The following is a 15,033-nucleotide window of genomic DNA, read 5'->3' on the forward strand; positions in this document are numbered from 1 at the left end:
GATACGTCACAAAAACTATTTCGGGGTCAAAAATTTTAAGGGTACTAACTTTATTCGTACAAAGCACAACAAAACTTTTTTCACTTTGGTCATACAAATATGTCGACATATAATTTGACACTTGGACAAATTGAAGAATCTTTGGGGAAATTATGCACAATTAAACTGAAAAATAATGAAAAAGATCTGAAAGGATATTTATATAATATAGATCCTGTGACTTTAACAATATTTTTATTACAAGTAAGTATCTTTAAGTGCTTCTTTAATTGAAAACTTTTTAAAATAATTTCTTTTTTTAAATATTAGATTGAAAATGATTTTAATAAAAATGAATTACCATCTCGATATAAAATTTTGGTTGTCATGAATTATGCTATATCAGAGTTTAAAGGTATAATATTAAAAAAAATTGTATTTGAATAAAATATTAAAATCTCAAATGTTATTTTGTAGTGAATAATGAGGAGAATGGAATATCAAGACATATATTAGACAACGTAGTTAATCAAAGAATTGAAGATTTTAAAAATGAATCAGAAAAAATGCAACAAAGAAAAAAAGATTTGATTTTATTATTTGAATCGGTAATTATCAAAATTAATATTAATTACTGTAAAAGAAAATTAACATACACAGCATTTAATTATCAAACCACCTGCCAATTTGACAATTAATTTCATTTAGAATCGAATTCAAATAACCTACACAAATGATGACCCTGTTGTACATATTTTAGATAGAGCACATATATCACCACCTTATGTCATTTCTTCTATTGAATGTAATAATGAAATTATTCTGCAAAGAGTAAAAGAAATGATGGTACAATTACCAATTTAATAAATTCTAGCTCAACAATGGTTTCCAGAACTGCTCCTTAAGTAAGTAACAAATTAAATTAATAACTTCAGTATATTTTTACAGAACTCCTAAAATATATATACAACTCAGATTTTTTTATACACTTAATTTTTATATAAAATATATAAAATAAAAAATCACAAATTACTAGAAATCTGGTAATTGAATTTCAATATAGTTTATATATACCATTTAATTTATGAATCTAATAACATGAAATTTATATTTATAGTTTAAATATTGACGAAAATTGTATAAAATCTTATTCAGTAATTATATTTCAATCATCTTGAATGTCACATTCTTTAACATTGTAAAGTATATTTACATTTGAAGGAAGTCTTTTAGTATTTTCTATTATGAATATATACTGTAATTGACAAGGATATTTTAAACAACTGAAGTATCTTTAAATTACTGTAATAGTATATCAAATTCATAAAACTTTTCAGTTTCTTTGTTCCACTATCGTATACTTAATAAAAAATATTACAATTTAAATATAAACTTCTCTTTAAATTATTCCAGCTATAAGGTAGTATGGTTATCTATTATCAGTCATTAACTTATTATTTAACTGCAATTCTAGACGAAACGAAGGCCATGTGAAAGTGTATCTACTTAATCATCTGACTCGAAAGCAATATTAGATGAAAAGGTGACATCTCAGGTAAGTAAAATCTAACAAATCCAGACTGATCTCTATTTTACTTGATGATCCAGAAGGGAAGCAAAAATTCGCTATTAACAAAGTGCTAGAGTGATTCCCTCTGTTGGGAGGCTTATCAAAATGGTATCACAATAGTAACTGTGGACTTCGTCATGTGGATAGGTTTGCCAACAGATCTACAACATTTATTTTTATGTGCTACATCAATAATAAAAAATTTCGACACAAAATGTCACGGTTTTTCCCGCGTTAAATTTTTCTATTGTATCCCCCCTTTGAACTCGCTACTATAATTAATTAATTTAATTGGTATCATTAAATTATAAAAAAAGAGAGTTCACTTTGATTTCTACTCTTATATGTAAACACCTTTAAGTTCAGCGTCAAGATTAGCATTATGTTCTTCATCATCAACCTTAATTTTATCAGCGCTACTTTCATCGCTACCAGATTCCGCCAATAAACTGGAGCTACTATCTATTTCTTCTTGTATGATTTTATCTAGTTCTTTTAGTACATATGACAGGAAATTACTTTTGAAGGCAACATCTGTTGGAAGTTTCCATAGATTATATATCTTTTTGTGCGTTCCAGAGATGACGATATTATATCCTTGTTTTTGTGCAAATTTGATATACAATTCACACAAGTAACAACATTTCTTGGATACTGCTATATACACCCTAGCTTTCTTTTTCTGATTCATTATTTCGTTCAATATGTTCATTTCGGCGTGTAAATATATGCCTTGTTTAATGCTTTCAAGTTCCAGATTTTTTACATCATCATATATTTTTTCTAATCTGCTCGCTTTGATTTTATTACCCAAACATGCATTCTTGAAATTTTCATACTCCATGGGATCAGGAATAAACCTTTGGATGATGTTTTTCCATGAAAATATGGGTTGATGAGTAACAATGGGCTTCAATATATGCAGTTTCATATTGGAAAACAGGACTTTGTATTTTTTATTACATGCGCAACTCGTGATATCGATCAAAGACCTCATATATGATCCTACCTTTTTGAGATGCTTTAGAAATTTTTTCGGAATTGTAACATCTTTAGAAACTTTTTTATAATAACAGCAACAAACCCTTGATATGATGAGTTTATTCGCTTTATCATGATTAATGTCAACTGAATTTGAAGCATATTCTATAAAAGATTTAATATATTGATCATTTTTACCATCTCTAATGTCTCTTTTAAGTTTATCAAGTCTGGATTCGAACTTCTCAGAACAGTACGCAATTACGCTGGCAGATAAAGTCTTTGTATCAGACTTTTTAATTGCTTCTTCCCATTTCATGGGTTCATATTTTGATATTTTTATCAGGCATTCCTGGATTTTATTGATATATTTAAAATCTACTTGAAGCCAATTACTGTTTTTAGAAATATAAATTATACAGTAATCTGGGTAAGTTGTCAAATTTACTGCCACCGCTTCTTTTTTCCTTGCCAGTATTGTTGCTAAATCACGAGAAAATTTCTCATTCTTCGTCAGCTTCGGCTTCGTCAGACCAATAAACTCGTCACTTTCTTCGCCAACGACAAATTTAATACTTCCAGCAACCTGCAATTTACTGTAAAATTCTTTCTCCTGCTTTTCTATCTCATTCATTTCCAGAGAAAGATGCGGGTAATACCTTACTCAGTCACATACCTGAGTACAGTCATGTACATATGCCTTGGTTTGATGATCTTTTCATGTTCCTAAACTCGGTCACGTTAAGATCGTACACCCCCCCTGTAAGATCAAAACCCATGATTGTTCAAAAATATCACGTGATTTTTAATGCGGCTGATCTACGGTTGGTCTTTTGTTGCTAAATTTTTATCATGGTATTGAACTATATAAATTATAAATCTATAAACTCTCATAATTTATAAAATAATTCACACAATTCTATTTAATGGTTTTTAACAAAAGGATAATTCCGTAGATTCGGTAGTATTTAAATATACTGTATATATTTTTTTTAATATTCCCCATCGGTCTAAAAAGACGAAAATGAAAGCTTATATAAATGCCGGTAGTACAATTTATTAAAAAAAAGGTTTATTATTTCTTTTTTATTTATGAATATCTTTAGCAAAAGTTTCGGCAACAATAAGTGGAAATACAATTGTAGCATCAGCATATACTTTAATATGTTCAGCATTCATTCTAATTTTGCCCCAACTAACAGCTTCATCGGGTCTAGCGCCTGAATCACTTCCATCAAATTCTTGACCAGTATTTATATAAACTGCATAATCAGCTCCATTTCTCTATTAGAAAAAAAAAAGATTTAATGAATGATCATCATAAATAAATCAATTATTAGAATCAAAATAATTACCATAAGATTAGCATTACATATATGATGTTTAACTATGCCTCCGCCTAAAATAATTACTCCAGTTTTCTTTGCAAATACAGCTTGTTGATTTATCGATTTTATATCGGATACTATATCAATAACTAATCCCGGATTCTTAAAAGTATGAAAATAAATCATATCACCCAATGAACCATCTGTAAGAGCTGGACAATATACTGGAATATTATTCTTTGTATTAATAAAATAATGATTAGTTTGGCTCTATAAAAATTGTAAAATAAATACTTAATACCTTGTATGCCCAATAATATATTGATTCAGGATTATTTATCTCTTTACCTAATCTATTAATGACTTTTGATGGTGACCATATTATTCCCTTAACATACATAAAAATTAAATTAATTGTATATTTGATAAAATCATCATTTTTTAACTAACCTTACTTATTTGTTCTTCTAATAATTTATCTAATATAGGTATAACCCAATCTTCGAATTTACAATAATTATCATTGGGTACAATTAAATTACCAATCCTATTCATACCGTTTTTTCTTAATTCTGATCCATTTAATTCAAAATCTGCTAAATAAGTTGGACCTAAACATTTAATGAAATCTTCTTCTATACCACCAGCTGTTGTTACTATAACATCAACCAATGAATGTTGTACTAAAAATCTAATTATTTCTCGTAATCCAGATGAAACTAGATTTGACGTATATCCTAAAAAAATTTTACATTTTGTTGTAGATCTTATTAATGGATCTTTATATTCTTCTGTCTCATCCGGTAATATTGGTTCATCTGATAATCTCCATCTACGCTATAATAATGTGAAATAAAGAGTTTAAAATAATAGCAAATAACCAAAAAAATTAAAATTATTAAATTACCATTTTATTTATAAGTTCAATAGCCTTCCCGACACTAAAAGCTTGAAACCCAATTCGAGAATAATTTTCCAGTAATTCATGTAAAGTTAATTGTTGGTTAAAATCGGGTCCTTTTACTGTTACAGAATTTTCTGGTACTGGAGTTGAACGGAGAAGAACCGATGCTGTGGCGGTTTTAAAAGCAGCTTCGTCATTATTTTTTTCTTCATCAATTTCACCATTACATGAAGTAGACATTTTTAAAGCGAAACTAGGCAGATAAGAATATTTTTTTTTAAAAACGATAAAGTGTATGCCGTTTAAAAATAGTAGCAAATCAACGGTATTTGAAAAAACATCAATTGTATTGAAACTGCATAAAAAATTTTTTGCAAAAAAATATACTACAGTATAGAGTTCGGATGATCACATGATGATTATAATTTTATTTATAGTAGCAGATTATCTTATGACAGGCATTGTATAAATAAATCGTTTAATTCACTCGAAATTCACCGATCTGGATATAGAAACATTTACGTTTCTAATTTTTTCTAAAAAATCAAATGAATTAAATAGTATTTCTAATACATATTAATTGTATTGATCTTGTAATCCTCAATTTTTTTTTCCTTCTCTTTTTTTTTTAAAAAAAAAAATAAAATAAAATACTTTTGCAAAGTTAAGATTTTCTTATCAATTAATTTACTTCACTTACCTCTTTAATAGTTGAAGTTTCCGCTGCATCATCTTTATTATCGGGTTCTAAAGGACCATATTTTTCTTCATAGCTTTTAACTTTTGCTCTCATTTGAAATAAAAGATTTTGTAATCTTTCCATTTCTGCATCTAAGGATATAAGTTGATTATCCGATTCTACATACATCAAAATTTGTTTTGTAAGTCAAACTAAAGGTCATTAATCATAATTTATAATCTATCTGATAAAATACCCTCAAGTCCTTGTTTAAGTTCGTCAATAACTTTTCTTTGTAAAGCTATTTCTATTTCATATTGTTCGACACGACCTTGTCGAAGCTGTCTTCCTAGCTCCTCATTTTCATTTTGTAATGCAAGTAATTTTGCAACGAGTTTTTTACCCGTAATACTATAATTCATAATAATATATTAATTTGTAAAAAGTGATTTTTCATACGATTAATATAAATTAATTAATATACATACCTATTTGGAGTAAAGCCAACACCCTCTAATTCTCTTTGTAAACTTTCAATAAATTTATCCTTATCTTCCAATTCTTTTTTCATGGTTCGAAATAAAATATTAGTAGCAGGATCAAGAAATTTTTTACGGAGTGATAGATCATATGAAAATTCAGGAGTAAGAGTTTGAGAAAGAGTTTGAAGTTCTCCCTACATAAACAATTTTAAAATTAGTATTTATATTTTAATTAAAAAAATAAATAAATAAAACTACCGAAATTTTTATAAGATTTACCAGCAAAGTTTGAATTTCTTCTTCTTTCTTTGTACAGCGAATTAACAATTCATGTGGAGGTAATTGAGATAAGGGCACATTAAGTTGTTGTGTATGTGTTGAAGAAGTCGAAGAAGTTCTCTGATGTATTTGTTGGTTCATACTGCCTTTTCCTTTAACAGGGGATGTTGGACTTGTTGTAGAAGCAGATATTGATTCTTTTTCTTTTTCTTTATTATTATTGTTAATCCCTGAAGTACTAACTGACATATTGCTATTATTATTCTGCCCTACAGGTTTTGGTGAGTTATTAACTGAAGTGTTAACATTAGCACGAGTGTTACTACTGGTTGGTAAATTTGATAAAACTGAAGGTGTCTCTGTTGTTTCTGTATTGGTAGTAACTGCGTTGTTGCTAATTGAAACTCCTCCGTTATTTAAGTTGTCCTGTTTGGTCTGAACATAAACAAACATTAAATAAACATAACAAATAATAATAATATAGAGATAATAAAAGTTCATACTTTTTTTGTTGGTTCATTTATAACAACTTTGCGATCTATATATAGATTGTTAGTTCTAAAGAAAATTTTTAAATAAAAAACATAATTCTCAAGCATATTATTAACCTTCTATCGAAGGATTTGATAACCTTCGTTTCTTTTGTGGTGAGGCAGTAGTTGACATTAATACTTTTGGGAATTCTGAAAAAAGCTTGAAATTCTAATGGTTTAATTTAAATGACGACTAAATTGTGCGAATTTTTAAATGTCTGATTAATGTTGCACAACTTATAAATCTTTGATCATGTTTATCGTAAACTAAAATCAAAATTTCATTATGACAAGCGAATTAGAACGACAAGAAGGTTTACTTTATTAATCAAACTTATCTTCATATAACAATGTAAAATTATAATTAACACCCTTTTTCCTAAAGTTATCAAACTAGGCGAAGAGCCTATGGATTTACTTTTCGGTACATTATCACTCGATAAGCACCAACAAAACTCAAAACGAACATCACCGGAGGAAGATTCCAAACTTCAACATTCCCCGTTTGACAGTTTCAAAATATCTTCAACAGCAATACTTGATACGTTGAATACAAGAAGTTTTTGTCCTAAATGTACTCGTTCAATGAAATATTTTTGTTATTGGTGTTATCAAGTTGTCGGATGTCAAAGAAGTGATGTTCCTTATCTTGAATTACCTATTAAAATTGATGTGTGGGATTTCATTTAAAATTTTATGTAAAATTTTTTTGTTTTCTTTTAAGAATTGGTTTTATTAAAATACATTTTTTTTTTCCGATATATATATATTATATATATACACAATATATATTGCATATGTTTTAGAATTAAACATATCAAAGAATTGGAAGGTAAATCAACAGTAGCGCATGCGAAGATTATAGCTCCAAATGATGTTTCGATATATTCTAGTTTAGAAATTCCAAAATATGAAAATCCAGATAGATTATTATTACTCTTTCCTGGTCCGGTAAGTTAAATTTAATTTGTTTCTTTAAACAATTTTAAATACATTATATACATCTATACACATATATTTTAATTGTAGGATTCAAAAACTTTAAACGAAATACCGAGAGATTCGTTCGATAAATTATTAGTAGTAGATGGTACATGGCAACAAGCGTCAAGTTTAACAAAATTTACAGAAGAATTAAAAAATATAAGAAAAGTTACTATAAACCCACAAAAAACACTTTTTTGGAGATATCAAAATAAGAGTGAAAATTATTTAGCTACTATAGAAGCTTTATATTACTTTTTAAAAGAATATTACGTAACTTATGAATCTATTACTGATAATGAAAATAGTTACAACGGGAAATATGATGATCTATTATGGTATTATAAATATTTTTATGAATTTATTCAATCTTCCTATAGAAATGATAAAGGTAAAAAACATTTTACTACAAGACATCGTCAAGGTTATATTAAATATGATGAATAAATGTTTTAACGTTAGCTGTAATGAATTAATTACAGATGAATTGAATTTTTTTATTTTTTTGTAAAAAACAATGTGTGAAACAATATTTTCCTCTTTGAAAGTCACGGATAGTTTTATATTTATTTATTTATTTTTAGTCTTTCTAAAAGTAAATTTCTTTCTAGTAGGGGAAAATTCTCCTAATTTATGACCAACCATCTCTTCCGTAATTGTAACAGGTATGTAATCTTTACCATTATGTACCAAAAACTTTAATCCAACAAATGCTGGTAAGATTGTACATGATCTTGCTTGGGTTTTTATCGGAACGTTATTTGCCTGAGCCTGACGTAACCCTGAAAGATTTAAATAACATTTTTTATCACGTAAAATAGGTAAAAATAATAAGGACTAAAAAAAATTATATCCGATTATTACCAGGAAATTTTACAAAAAAAGGACCTATTTTGAAAGAAAAGTTAATTATAGTATAATTATATAATTTAATTTTTTTTTAAAAAAAAATGATGGCTACCTTTCCAAACCGAACGACTTAACAAACTAAGAGTAGGTTGCATTGTAATAAAAATGTCGGTAAATAATAGTGTTAAAATATTATATACTTAAACGGGATCAATGTCATGTGATAAATAACGTATCAAAAATGTCGGACTGCGGATTTAAGTATTTGATTATCAACAAATCATTATTTAGCAATTAATAATAAACTTTATTAAAATATATTGTGATAGATCATAATTTCTTATTAATTTTGTTTAGTATTCTTTCCAATATAAAATTATTTTCTACTAGAATATAAGGAGTACATTCCAATGAAAATGCAAGATCACTTAACGATATTGGTGAATTACTAATTTTCTTTTTCTTATCAAAATCATTTGATCTGATCTTATTTACGCAACTATGTAAAATGTTCTTTAAATGCGCCTAAAAAAAAATTTTTAACAAAACGAATTTTAGTAAGAATGAATTTGAAAGGAAGAAGGAAATATCTCTGTAAAGAATAAATTACTTCTAATGCATAAATCATCAAATTTGCACAATCTTCAGATACGCCACCAATTAATCCATTATCCAGAGCAACTTCCGTCATTTTTGTATAAATAGAATCAAACTCTGAAAGTTCATCTTCTCTCTCATTTACTGAAAAATAAGTGTTTAAGGATGGAGATATTGTTGTCAAGTCATCTTTAATGTTATTTTTTGGAAATTTTTTCTCGAATAACATCAAATTTGGATTCGTATGAAATTGATTATTTTGTGCACCCTAATTTAAAACACTTTTAAAGTTAATACTATCCTGAAAAACATCAAAGACACAATTATATTAATTATGCACCTTTAAAATAACATGTAATTTATCTCTCTCTTCTTTTCCCATTGAAGACATAATCTCCTTCAGAGATTTTTTCTTCTGTGATGATGATGCATTTTTAACGTTATTTTGATTTTTTTTACGAGTATTGATACTTGCACGAATAAATTCATCATGTAAATGAACTAATAAAAACACAAATTCAATATTAATATACACCTTTATTCAAAATTATTCAATAAGTGTAAAAGAAAGCCTACCTTTAGTATTAATAACTTACCCTGTTCTTTCGGTAATAAAGAATGAACATAAAAATCCAATTCAACCTTCTTTATTTCACCTTTTATAAAAGATTGTATAGATAACCAATATTTTTCTTTGTTTATTCCTAAAGCTGCTTCTAGTGAATTTTTTAATGATATTGGATCATTTTGAGTTCTAATAGTTCCGGTGGTTGTTTGAAGAATTGAAGAATCTTTAGGTAATTGTGGTGTAATTTGCATTTTTTTGTCCTTGTTCTGGTGCGTTGAGCATGGCGTTACAGAGGAGGAAATTGATATTTTTGAAGGTGAAGTATCAGAATATGTTGGAGATATACGTTGTTTAACCACTTTTTCTTTATTAGACATTTTTTAATCAAAATCACACGATAAATCGGCTGTTTACGTTAAGTTTGTGCACGTTTTATTTTTTGATTCACGCTATTAATTTTATAAATTTTTTAACCAGTTGACTAGTTTTTAATTAAATATATGTCAAATTGCGGGTAACTGAACAAAAAAAAATGGATTACGAACCTGATAGGTATAGTGATAGGTATTATTAAAAATATTTAATAATTTGGATTAGATATATACGCTACAATGACGAATGACGAAATAATTTTTTTAGTACAGAAACAACTGGAGAATTTCTTTTTCAGACTTATGATTTTGGTTTTGTAGAAAGCATTCAAGCATTTATTGATGCGGTAATTTTTATGATTATTTCATTTTGAAACTATTTCCTTTACTGAACCTAATTGAATTCGTTCTATGAACTTAACCAAACCGTGAAAAAGATTGATTGGTCACAACCTTGGTTATGGATGTTATTATCTTTTCACATTACAACATTATTTATAATAATTAAATTGAGAAATAATACGAATTCTTTAGCAGTAGTAACATTCAGTTCAAGTAAGTCCAAAATTTTTACTTTATTTCGATAACCAACTCTAAAATTATTTTTTTGATTCTAGTGATATTAACTGGATTTGCTAAACCAATCAATACTTTGGCACAAAATAACTGGCAAAAGTTCTCTAAGGAAAATTATTTTGATGAAGGAGGAGCTTTTATCTCTATACTATTTTCTTTTCCATTATTATGTAATTCTGTAATTGGTATAGTAAGTATTTTAATACATAAATATACATATTAAGTATTATTTTAATGAAATTAATTTATGTTATAATTTTAGGTGTTAATATTAAACGAAATATTACATTTATTGAGAAAAGCTAGAATTGCTCAAATTAAATATCAGAGAGGTAAAACTAGTATATTAGAAGAAAAAAGAAAAGAAAGACAAGAAAGGAAGGATGAAAAAAGTTTATAGATAATATATTTGATTAACATATATATATGTATATATATATATATATATATATATTATATTTATTTAATACTTCAAATAAGAAATTGATATAAGTAGGAAAAATTTGAAGTTTCATTTGTGTGATGGTATGATGTTTTTTTGAGTTTTTACTACTAGGGAGATATTTCTTTAATTGATCTTATGAAAAGTCATTACTTCTTCATAGATAATTTCAAAAATCAATTTAGTTTTATATAATAAACTGATTAACTTATTAAAAATTATGGTATCAGTTATATAATTAAGTATAACCTCCAGTTCTCTATTATAAAAAATATAGAACATAATTCTAGTTTACTATACTTATTACTATGTAATATAATATATCTTTTTAATAAAATTTACTATTATAAGATTTTACATTTCTTATAATACTTGTAATTTTATTATATTCAATAATCTGAGTTTACACTATTTATGCTCTTCTTTTATTTAAAAGTCCAGATATTCTTAATATTATTCTTCTATTACTACAAACTATATTTATGCTTATATAATTGCTTTTAAATCTATCTAGTTGGAATAACTCTTTGTAGTATTAATTTTAAAATGCTTCAATATTTAGATAGATTTTGCCAGCCTGTTTCTTAAACAGTAGATTGTATTTGCAAGTTGTAAAATACCTTTATATATCACTCTTTATAAATGGAATAATTGTTAAAGTAAATTTTTATAGTAGTTATTAAAGTACAATCAACTAGTTATAATTTATAAGGTAAGGATTAATTATTCAAAAAAACAAGTATATAAAATTAAAAATTTTAAGAAATTGGAAAATTCAGGTATTTTAGAATATTTATTTTTTTCAAAAGTTTGAGTATTCTTCCAAAAAAAAAAAATACTAAAAAATTTTTAGGTTATATTTTATTATTAATATATTAGCTTACTTTATTTTAGTTAAAAAATCAATATTTGATCCTTTTATAACTTTTTTTATTTGCATTTTTTTATTTATTTCATTTGAAAAATTAATAGTTCTATTTAAATAATAGTATTATACTGTATATATAAACTATTAATTAATTGCTGTTTTTTTTTTAATTATATCTTTAATTTTATATTTTAAAAATACTTTTATATTATTAGGATTTTTACAGCTGATATTAATAGTAAAAAAGTAAATTATACTTTTAAGCTATTAATACTTTTATATTTCATTTATTATTGAAAATAGTTAATTAAAAAACCTGAATATTTTTTATGAAAAAAAGGAATTTTCACATATAAATTAATAATTTTTTTACCATTTGATAATAAATTTACTACTATATTCTATTTAAATAAAATTATATACAGAGGATCGACTACATTTCTCACTCACCGATCACTTGCCCATTTTTCTAGCGGAAGTTGCTGAAGAAAAAACTTGGGTTTTCTCACTTGAGTGATTATAGAGTGCTTTTATTATTTGTTTTAAACTTCTTGGTCATTCTTTGAAAACTCAAATAGGAACTAAAGCTCGTTTTGTTTTAAAGTTACAAAACTATGGAGTGGTTTTTCACCAAAAGTAATTTTACTTCTGCGAAGCTTTTCTCCCACCGGGTTCTTGAAAGTTGTAACAGTTACGCATTGGGCGGCTGGACTTTGAACTCTGCACTAGTGTGAAGTTTTCCCGTTAGTTTCTTTACTTTTAGAAGTGTTGTAAAAATTTTTCCTATGGAGTATTAGTTGAAGTAGAGGTGATTACTTGGGAAGTGAGTTTTTTCTTATTATTAGTTATTGTTTGAAGGGTTTGAAGTGGTAGACAGAGACTTGGTGTTTATTACCCTTTTTACTCAGTTTTTCCTTAGGGGTTTTCTGAGGTTATGACTTTCCTTTTTGTTTTTTAGTTTTTTCATTTTCCTGGAATTTCAGCATTTTCACTTTTAGTTTTCTTTTAGAGGAACTGGGAATACTGGAATATTGATTATCTGAGCTGGAGGTTTGGTGTTACTTAACTTTTTTGGATTTATGTAGATCGGTCTATTTAGGAGGGCTAATGGGATTGGTGGATTTTAGTTTTTAATTTTTACTAATCAAGTTGATCAGCAGTTAATCCATCAAAAGTACTAATATTAGATTGATTACAATGTCATTGGATTGGACCTTACGTTATCTGCTTGAATTTTGTGAGATAATCCAGTAACATTGGGAAGTATGATTCCTACCGCCACGAAGGGCTTTCAAACTCCAATTCTATCGAGCTTTCCCAGATGAGGATTTTATAGGAATTATAAAAGGATTTGGCTTTTGTTTTTGTTTACTTTTAATGTTAATACAATGGTAATATGGATATTTGAAGAAATTTGATGGTTGCATCCATACAGGTGGGTATAGCTAATTTAGAAAATAGTTTCATTTTTGTAAAGCTAATTTTAATGTAAGCATATATAAACCATTAAATTATAAAATAAAAAAAAAATAAAATAAAATATATATACAGTTTAATATAGTATTCAAAAATGATTTGGTTATTTAACTATTCAAAGAATTTGTTTAATCCATTATTATAATTATAAATCATTTAGCATTTGTCGTTTGAATCATTTGTGAAATGACAAATGCCAAATGATTTATAATCATAACAAATAATATCAATCATTTGTTATTTGGTCATTTATCATTAAAAAATAGTAATGATCTCTATACATAAATTTTTAATTTAATCTAGATATGATAAATACAAAATTAAAACATTTTTATATTTTTTTCACACTATTATTTTATACGTTTTTCTAAATAATAAAAATAGGCAAATCACAATACTTCTTTTATCCATATTTTGAATTAGTAATAAATAATTCAAACAATAAAAGTAATAAATATATTATGTATCTTTGCTGTATTAAAGAATACATATGAAATATTGCAATAACAATAAAAGAGTATTATGTTACTAATAAAGTAAAGTCTAGTTATTATAAATACTTAAAAAACTGCGAAAATTTTTAAAAAAATATAATGAAAATAAAAGAATATGAAAAAATACTTGTATTAGATTATACTTTTCGTTAAAATGACAAAATACTAATTAAATTTATTTTGACAGACGTAATGTATTTTGGCAGACATAATTAATTCATAGTAATTTTATAATAAATAGTGAATTAGTCCGTTCGCCGAAATATGACGTAATTAATTAGCGGAGAAAGTATATATTAGATGGTAATAATATTAATAAAAACAATAAAAGTAAAAGAAAAAGTAATTAAATAATACTATTTATATTTGCATTAAATTCAACTTAAATATATAATTAAAGATATATAATTAAAGACATTTCAGATAATAAAATAGAAAGTCATAATAAATATATGAAGTTTATATTATACATGCTATCCAAATTATTTTGGGATGCTATAATTCATTTAGTTTATATGTAATTTACTATGTAAAGTGCTAAAATAATTTGGGATGCTGTAATTTGAATTTGGGATTTTACTTATAATTACGGCATTCCAAAATAATTTGAGAAACATGTATAGTTTAGTATATTAAATAAAACTATTAAGTAAACTCCCATGATAAATTATATATTAATCTATTATCAATACAAAATATTCCACATTTTTGCAAATTTTTTTTTAATATAATTATATCTAATGAGCTACTTTTTTTTTTGCAGAAAATCTGAAAATATGTGAACTTTTTAAATTTTAAAAATGCATTAAATAATTTAGTTAAAAAAATATTGCTATTGCACAAAAGGGTTTAAATGAAGTAAAAGATGTTTCACAACATTTTTTTAATAATTTTAATAAAAAACATTGCAAAACATTTTTTATTTTAATTAAAAATCATTTTGCAATAATTTTAAACTGATTCTGATTTAGATGAAAACTTCTACAAATCCATTAGGAACGTCACATGTACATACATAAATATATATTGATCCTACTTTAATGCACTAACATGTGATCAGCATGGCAGACATC

At 25.8% G+C, this 15,033-nt stretch overlaps 8 protein-coding genes across 10 annotated transcripts; 3 read left to right on the forward strand and 5 right to left on the reverse strand.

The window, feature by feature from the left end:
* Positions 1-91: 91 nt before the first annotated feature.
* On the forward strand, positions 92-1,046 carry OCT59_021401 (uncharacterized protein). Of its 2 annotated transcripts, XM_025322079.2 has the most exons (4): positions 93-243; positions 310-394; positions 457-587; positions 688-1,046. In XM_025322079.2, exons 1-4 carry the CDS (start codon positions 100-102, stop codon positions 841-843), a joined length of 516 nt encoding a protein of 171 aa, XP_025167214.1. In that variant the 5' UTR covers positions 93-99; the 3' UTR covers positions 844-1,046. The 2 variants fall into 2 exon arrangements, with proteins under 2 accessions (XP_065990715.1, XP_025167214.1); XM_066149850.1 differs by having other exon boundaries at positions 92-243; positions 457-1,046.
* Positions 1,047-1,106: 60 nt separating this feature from the next.
* On the reverse strand, positions 1,107-3,191 carry OCT59_021402 (uncharacterized protein). The gene has a single exon (XM_025311909.2). The coding sequence runs from the start codon at positions 3,162-3,164 to the stop codon at positions 1,890-1,892; it is 1,275 nt and encodes a 424-aa protein (XP_025167213.1). The 5' UTR covers positions 3,165-3,191; the 3' UTR covers positions 1,107-1,889.
* Positions 3,192-3,589: 398 nt separating this feature from the next.
* Positions 3,590-5,113, reverse strand: OCT59_021403 (uncharacterized protein). Its single transcript, XM_025322078.2, has 5 exons — positions 4,766-5,113; positions 4,309-4,695; positions 4,160-4,246; positions 3,886-4,095; positions 3,590-3,814 (listed from the first exon to the last, which is right to left on the reverse strand). The coding sequence occupies exons 1-5, from the start codon at positions 5,000-5,002 to the stop codon at positions 3,617-3,619; spliced, it is 1,119 nt and encodes a 372-aa protein (XP_025167212.1). The 5' UTR covers positions 5,003-5,113; the 3' UTR covers positions 3,590-3,616.
* A 43-nt stretch (positions 5,114-5,156) lies between these two features.
* On the reverse strand, positions 5,157-6,868 carry OCT59_021404 (uncharacterized protein; the record flags this gene model as incomplete). 2 transcript variants are annotated; one of them, XM_066149851.1, is made up of 6 exons in its annotated part: positions 5,157-5,620; positions 5,698-5,852; positions 5,930-6,117; positions 6,203-6,637; positions 6,706-6,740; positions 6,811-6,868. In XM_066149851.1, the coding sequence occupies 6 exons, from the start codon at positions 6,866-6,868 to the stop codon at positions 5,445-5,447; spliced, it is 1,047 nt and encodes a 348-aa protein (XP_065990716.1). In that variant the 3' UTR covers positions 5,157-5,444. The 2 variants fall into 2 exon arrangements, with proteins under 2 accessions (XP_065990716.1, XP_065990717.1); XM_066149852.1 differs by having other exon boundaries at positions 5,157-5,381; positions 5,463-5,620; positions 6,706-6,811.
* A 153-nt stretch (positions 6,869-7,021) lies between these two features.
* Positions 7,022-8,210, forward strand: OCT59_021405 (uncharacterized protein; the record flags this gene model as incomplete). The annotated part of the gene is made up of 4 exons (XM_025323335.2): positions 7,022-7,049; positions 7,121-7,409; positions 7,542-7,686; positions 7,765-8,210. 4 exons carry the CDS (start codon positions 7,022-7,024, stop codon positions 8,164-8,166), a joined length of 864 nt encoding a protein of 287 aa, XP_025167210.2. The 3' UTR covers positions 8,167-8,210.
* OCT59_021406 (mitochondrial 37S ribosomal protein uS19m) lies at positions 8,174-8,734 on the reverse strand. The gene is made up of 3 exons (XM_025322076.2): positions 8,681-8,734; positions 8,584-8,607; positions 8,174-8,501 (listed from the first exon to the last, which is right to left on the reverse strand). Exons 1-3 carry the CDS (start codon positions 8,721-8,723, stop codon positions 8,290-8,292), a joined length of 279 nt encoding a protein of 92 aa, XP_025167209.1. The 5' UTR covers positions 8,724-8,734; the 3' UTR covers positions 8,174-8,289.
* Positions 8,735-8,898: 164 nt separating this feature from the next.
* OCT59_021407 (uncharacterized protein) lies at positions 8,899-10,110 on the reverse strand (the record flags this gene model as incomplete). Its single annotated transcript, XM_066149853.1, has 4 exons — positions 8,899-9,093; positions 9,179-9,433; positions 9,506-9,666; positions 9,762-10,110. 4 exons carry the CDS (start codon positions 10,108-10,110, stop codon positions 8,899-8,901), a joined length of 960 nt encoding a protein of 319 aa, XP_065990718.1.
* A 52-nt stretch (positions 10,111-10,162) lies between these two features.
* On the forward strand, positions 10,163-11,080 carry OCT59_021408 (uncharacterized protein; the record flags this gene model as incomplete). The annotated part of the gene is made up of 5 exons (XM_066149854.1): positions 10,163-10,297; positions 10,373-10,451; positions 10,542-10,659; positions 10,722-10,870; positions 10,943-11,080. Exons 1-5 carry the CDS (start codon positions 10,266-10,268, stop codon positions 11,078-11,080), a joined length of 516 nt encoding a protein of 171 aa, XP_065990719.1. The 5' UTR covers positions 10,163-10,265.
* Positions 11,081-15,033: the final 3,953 nt, after the last annotated feature.

The sequence above is a fragment of the Rhizophagus irregularis genome, chromosome 3, assembly GCF_026210795.1.
Source record: "Rhizophagus irregularis chromosome 3, complete sequence".
Lineage (NCBI taxonomy): Eukaryota > Fungi > Glomeromycota > Glomeromycetes > Glomerales > Glomeraceae > Rhizophagus > Rhizophagus irregularis.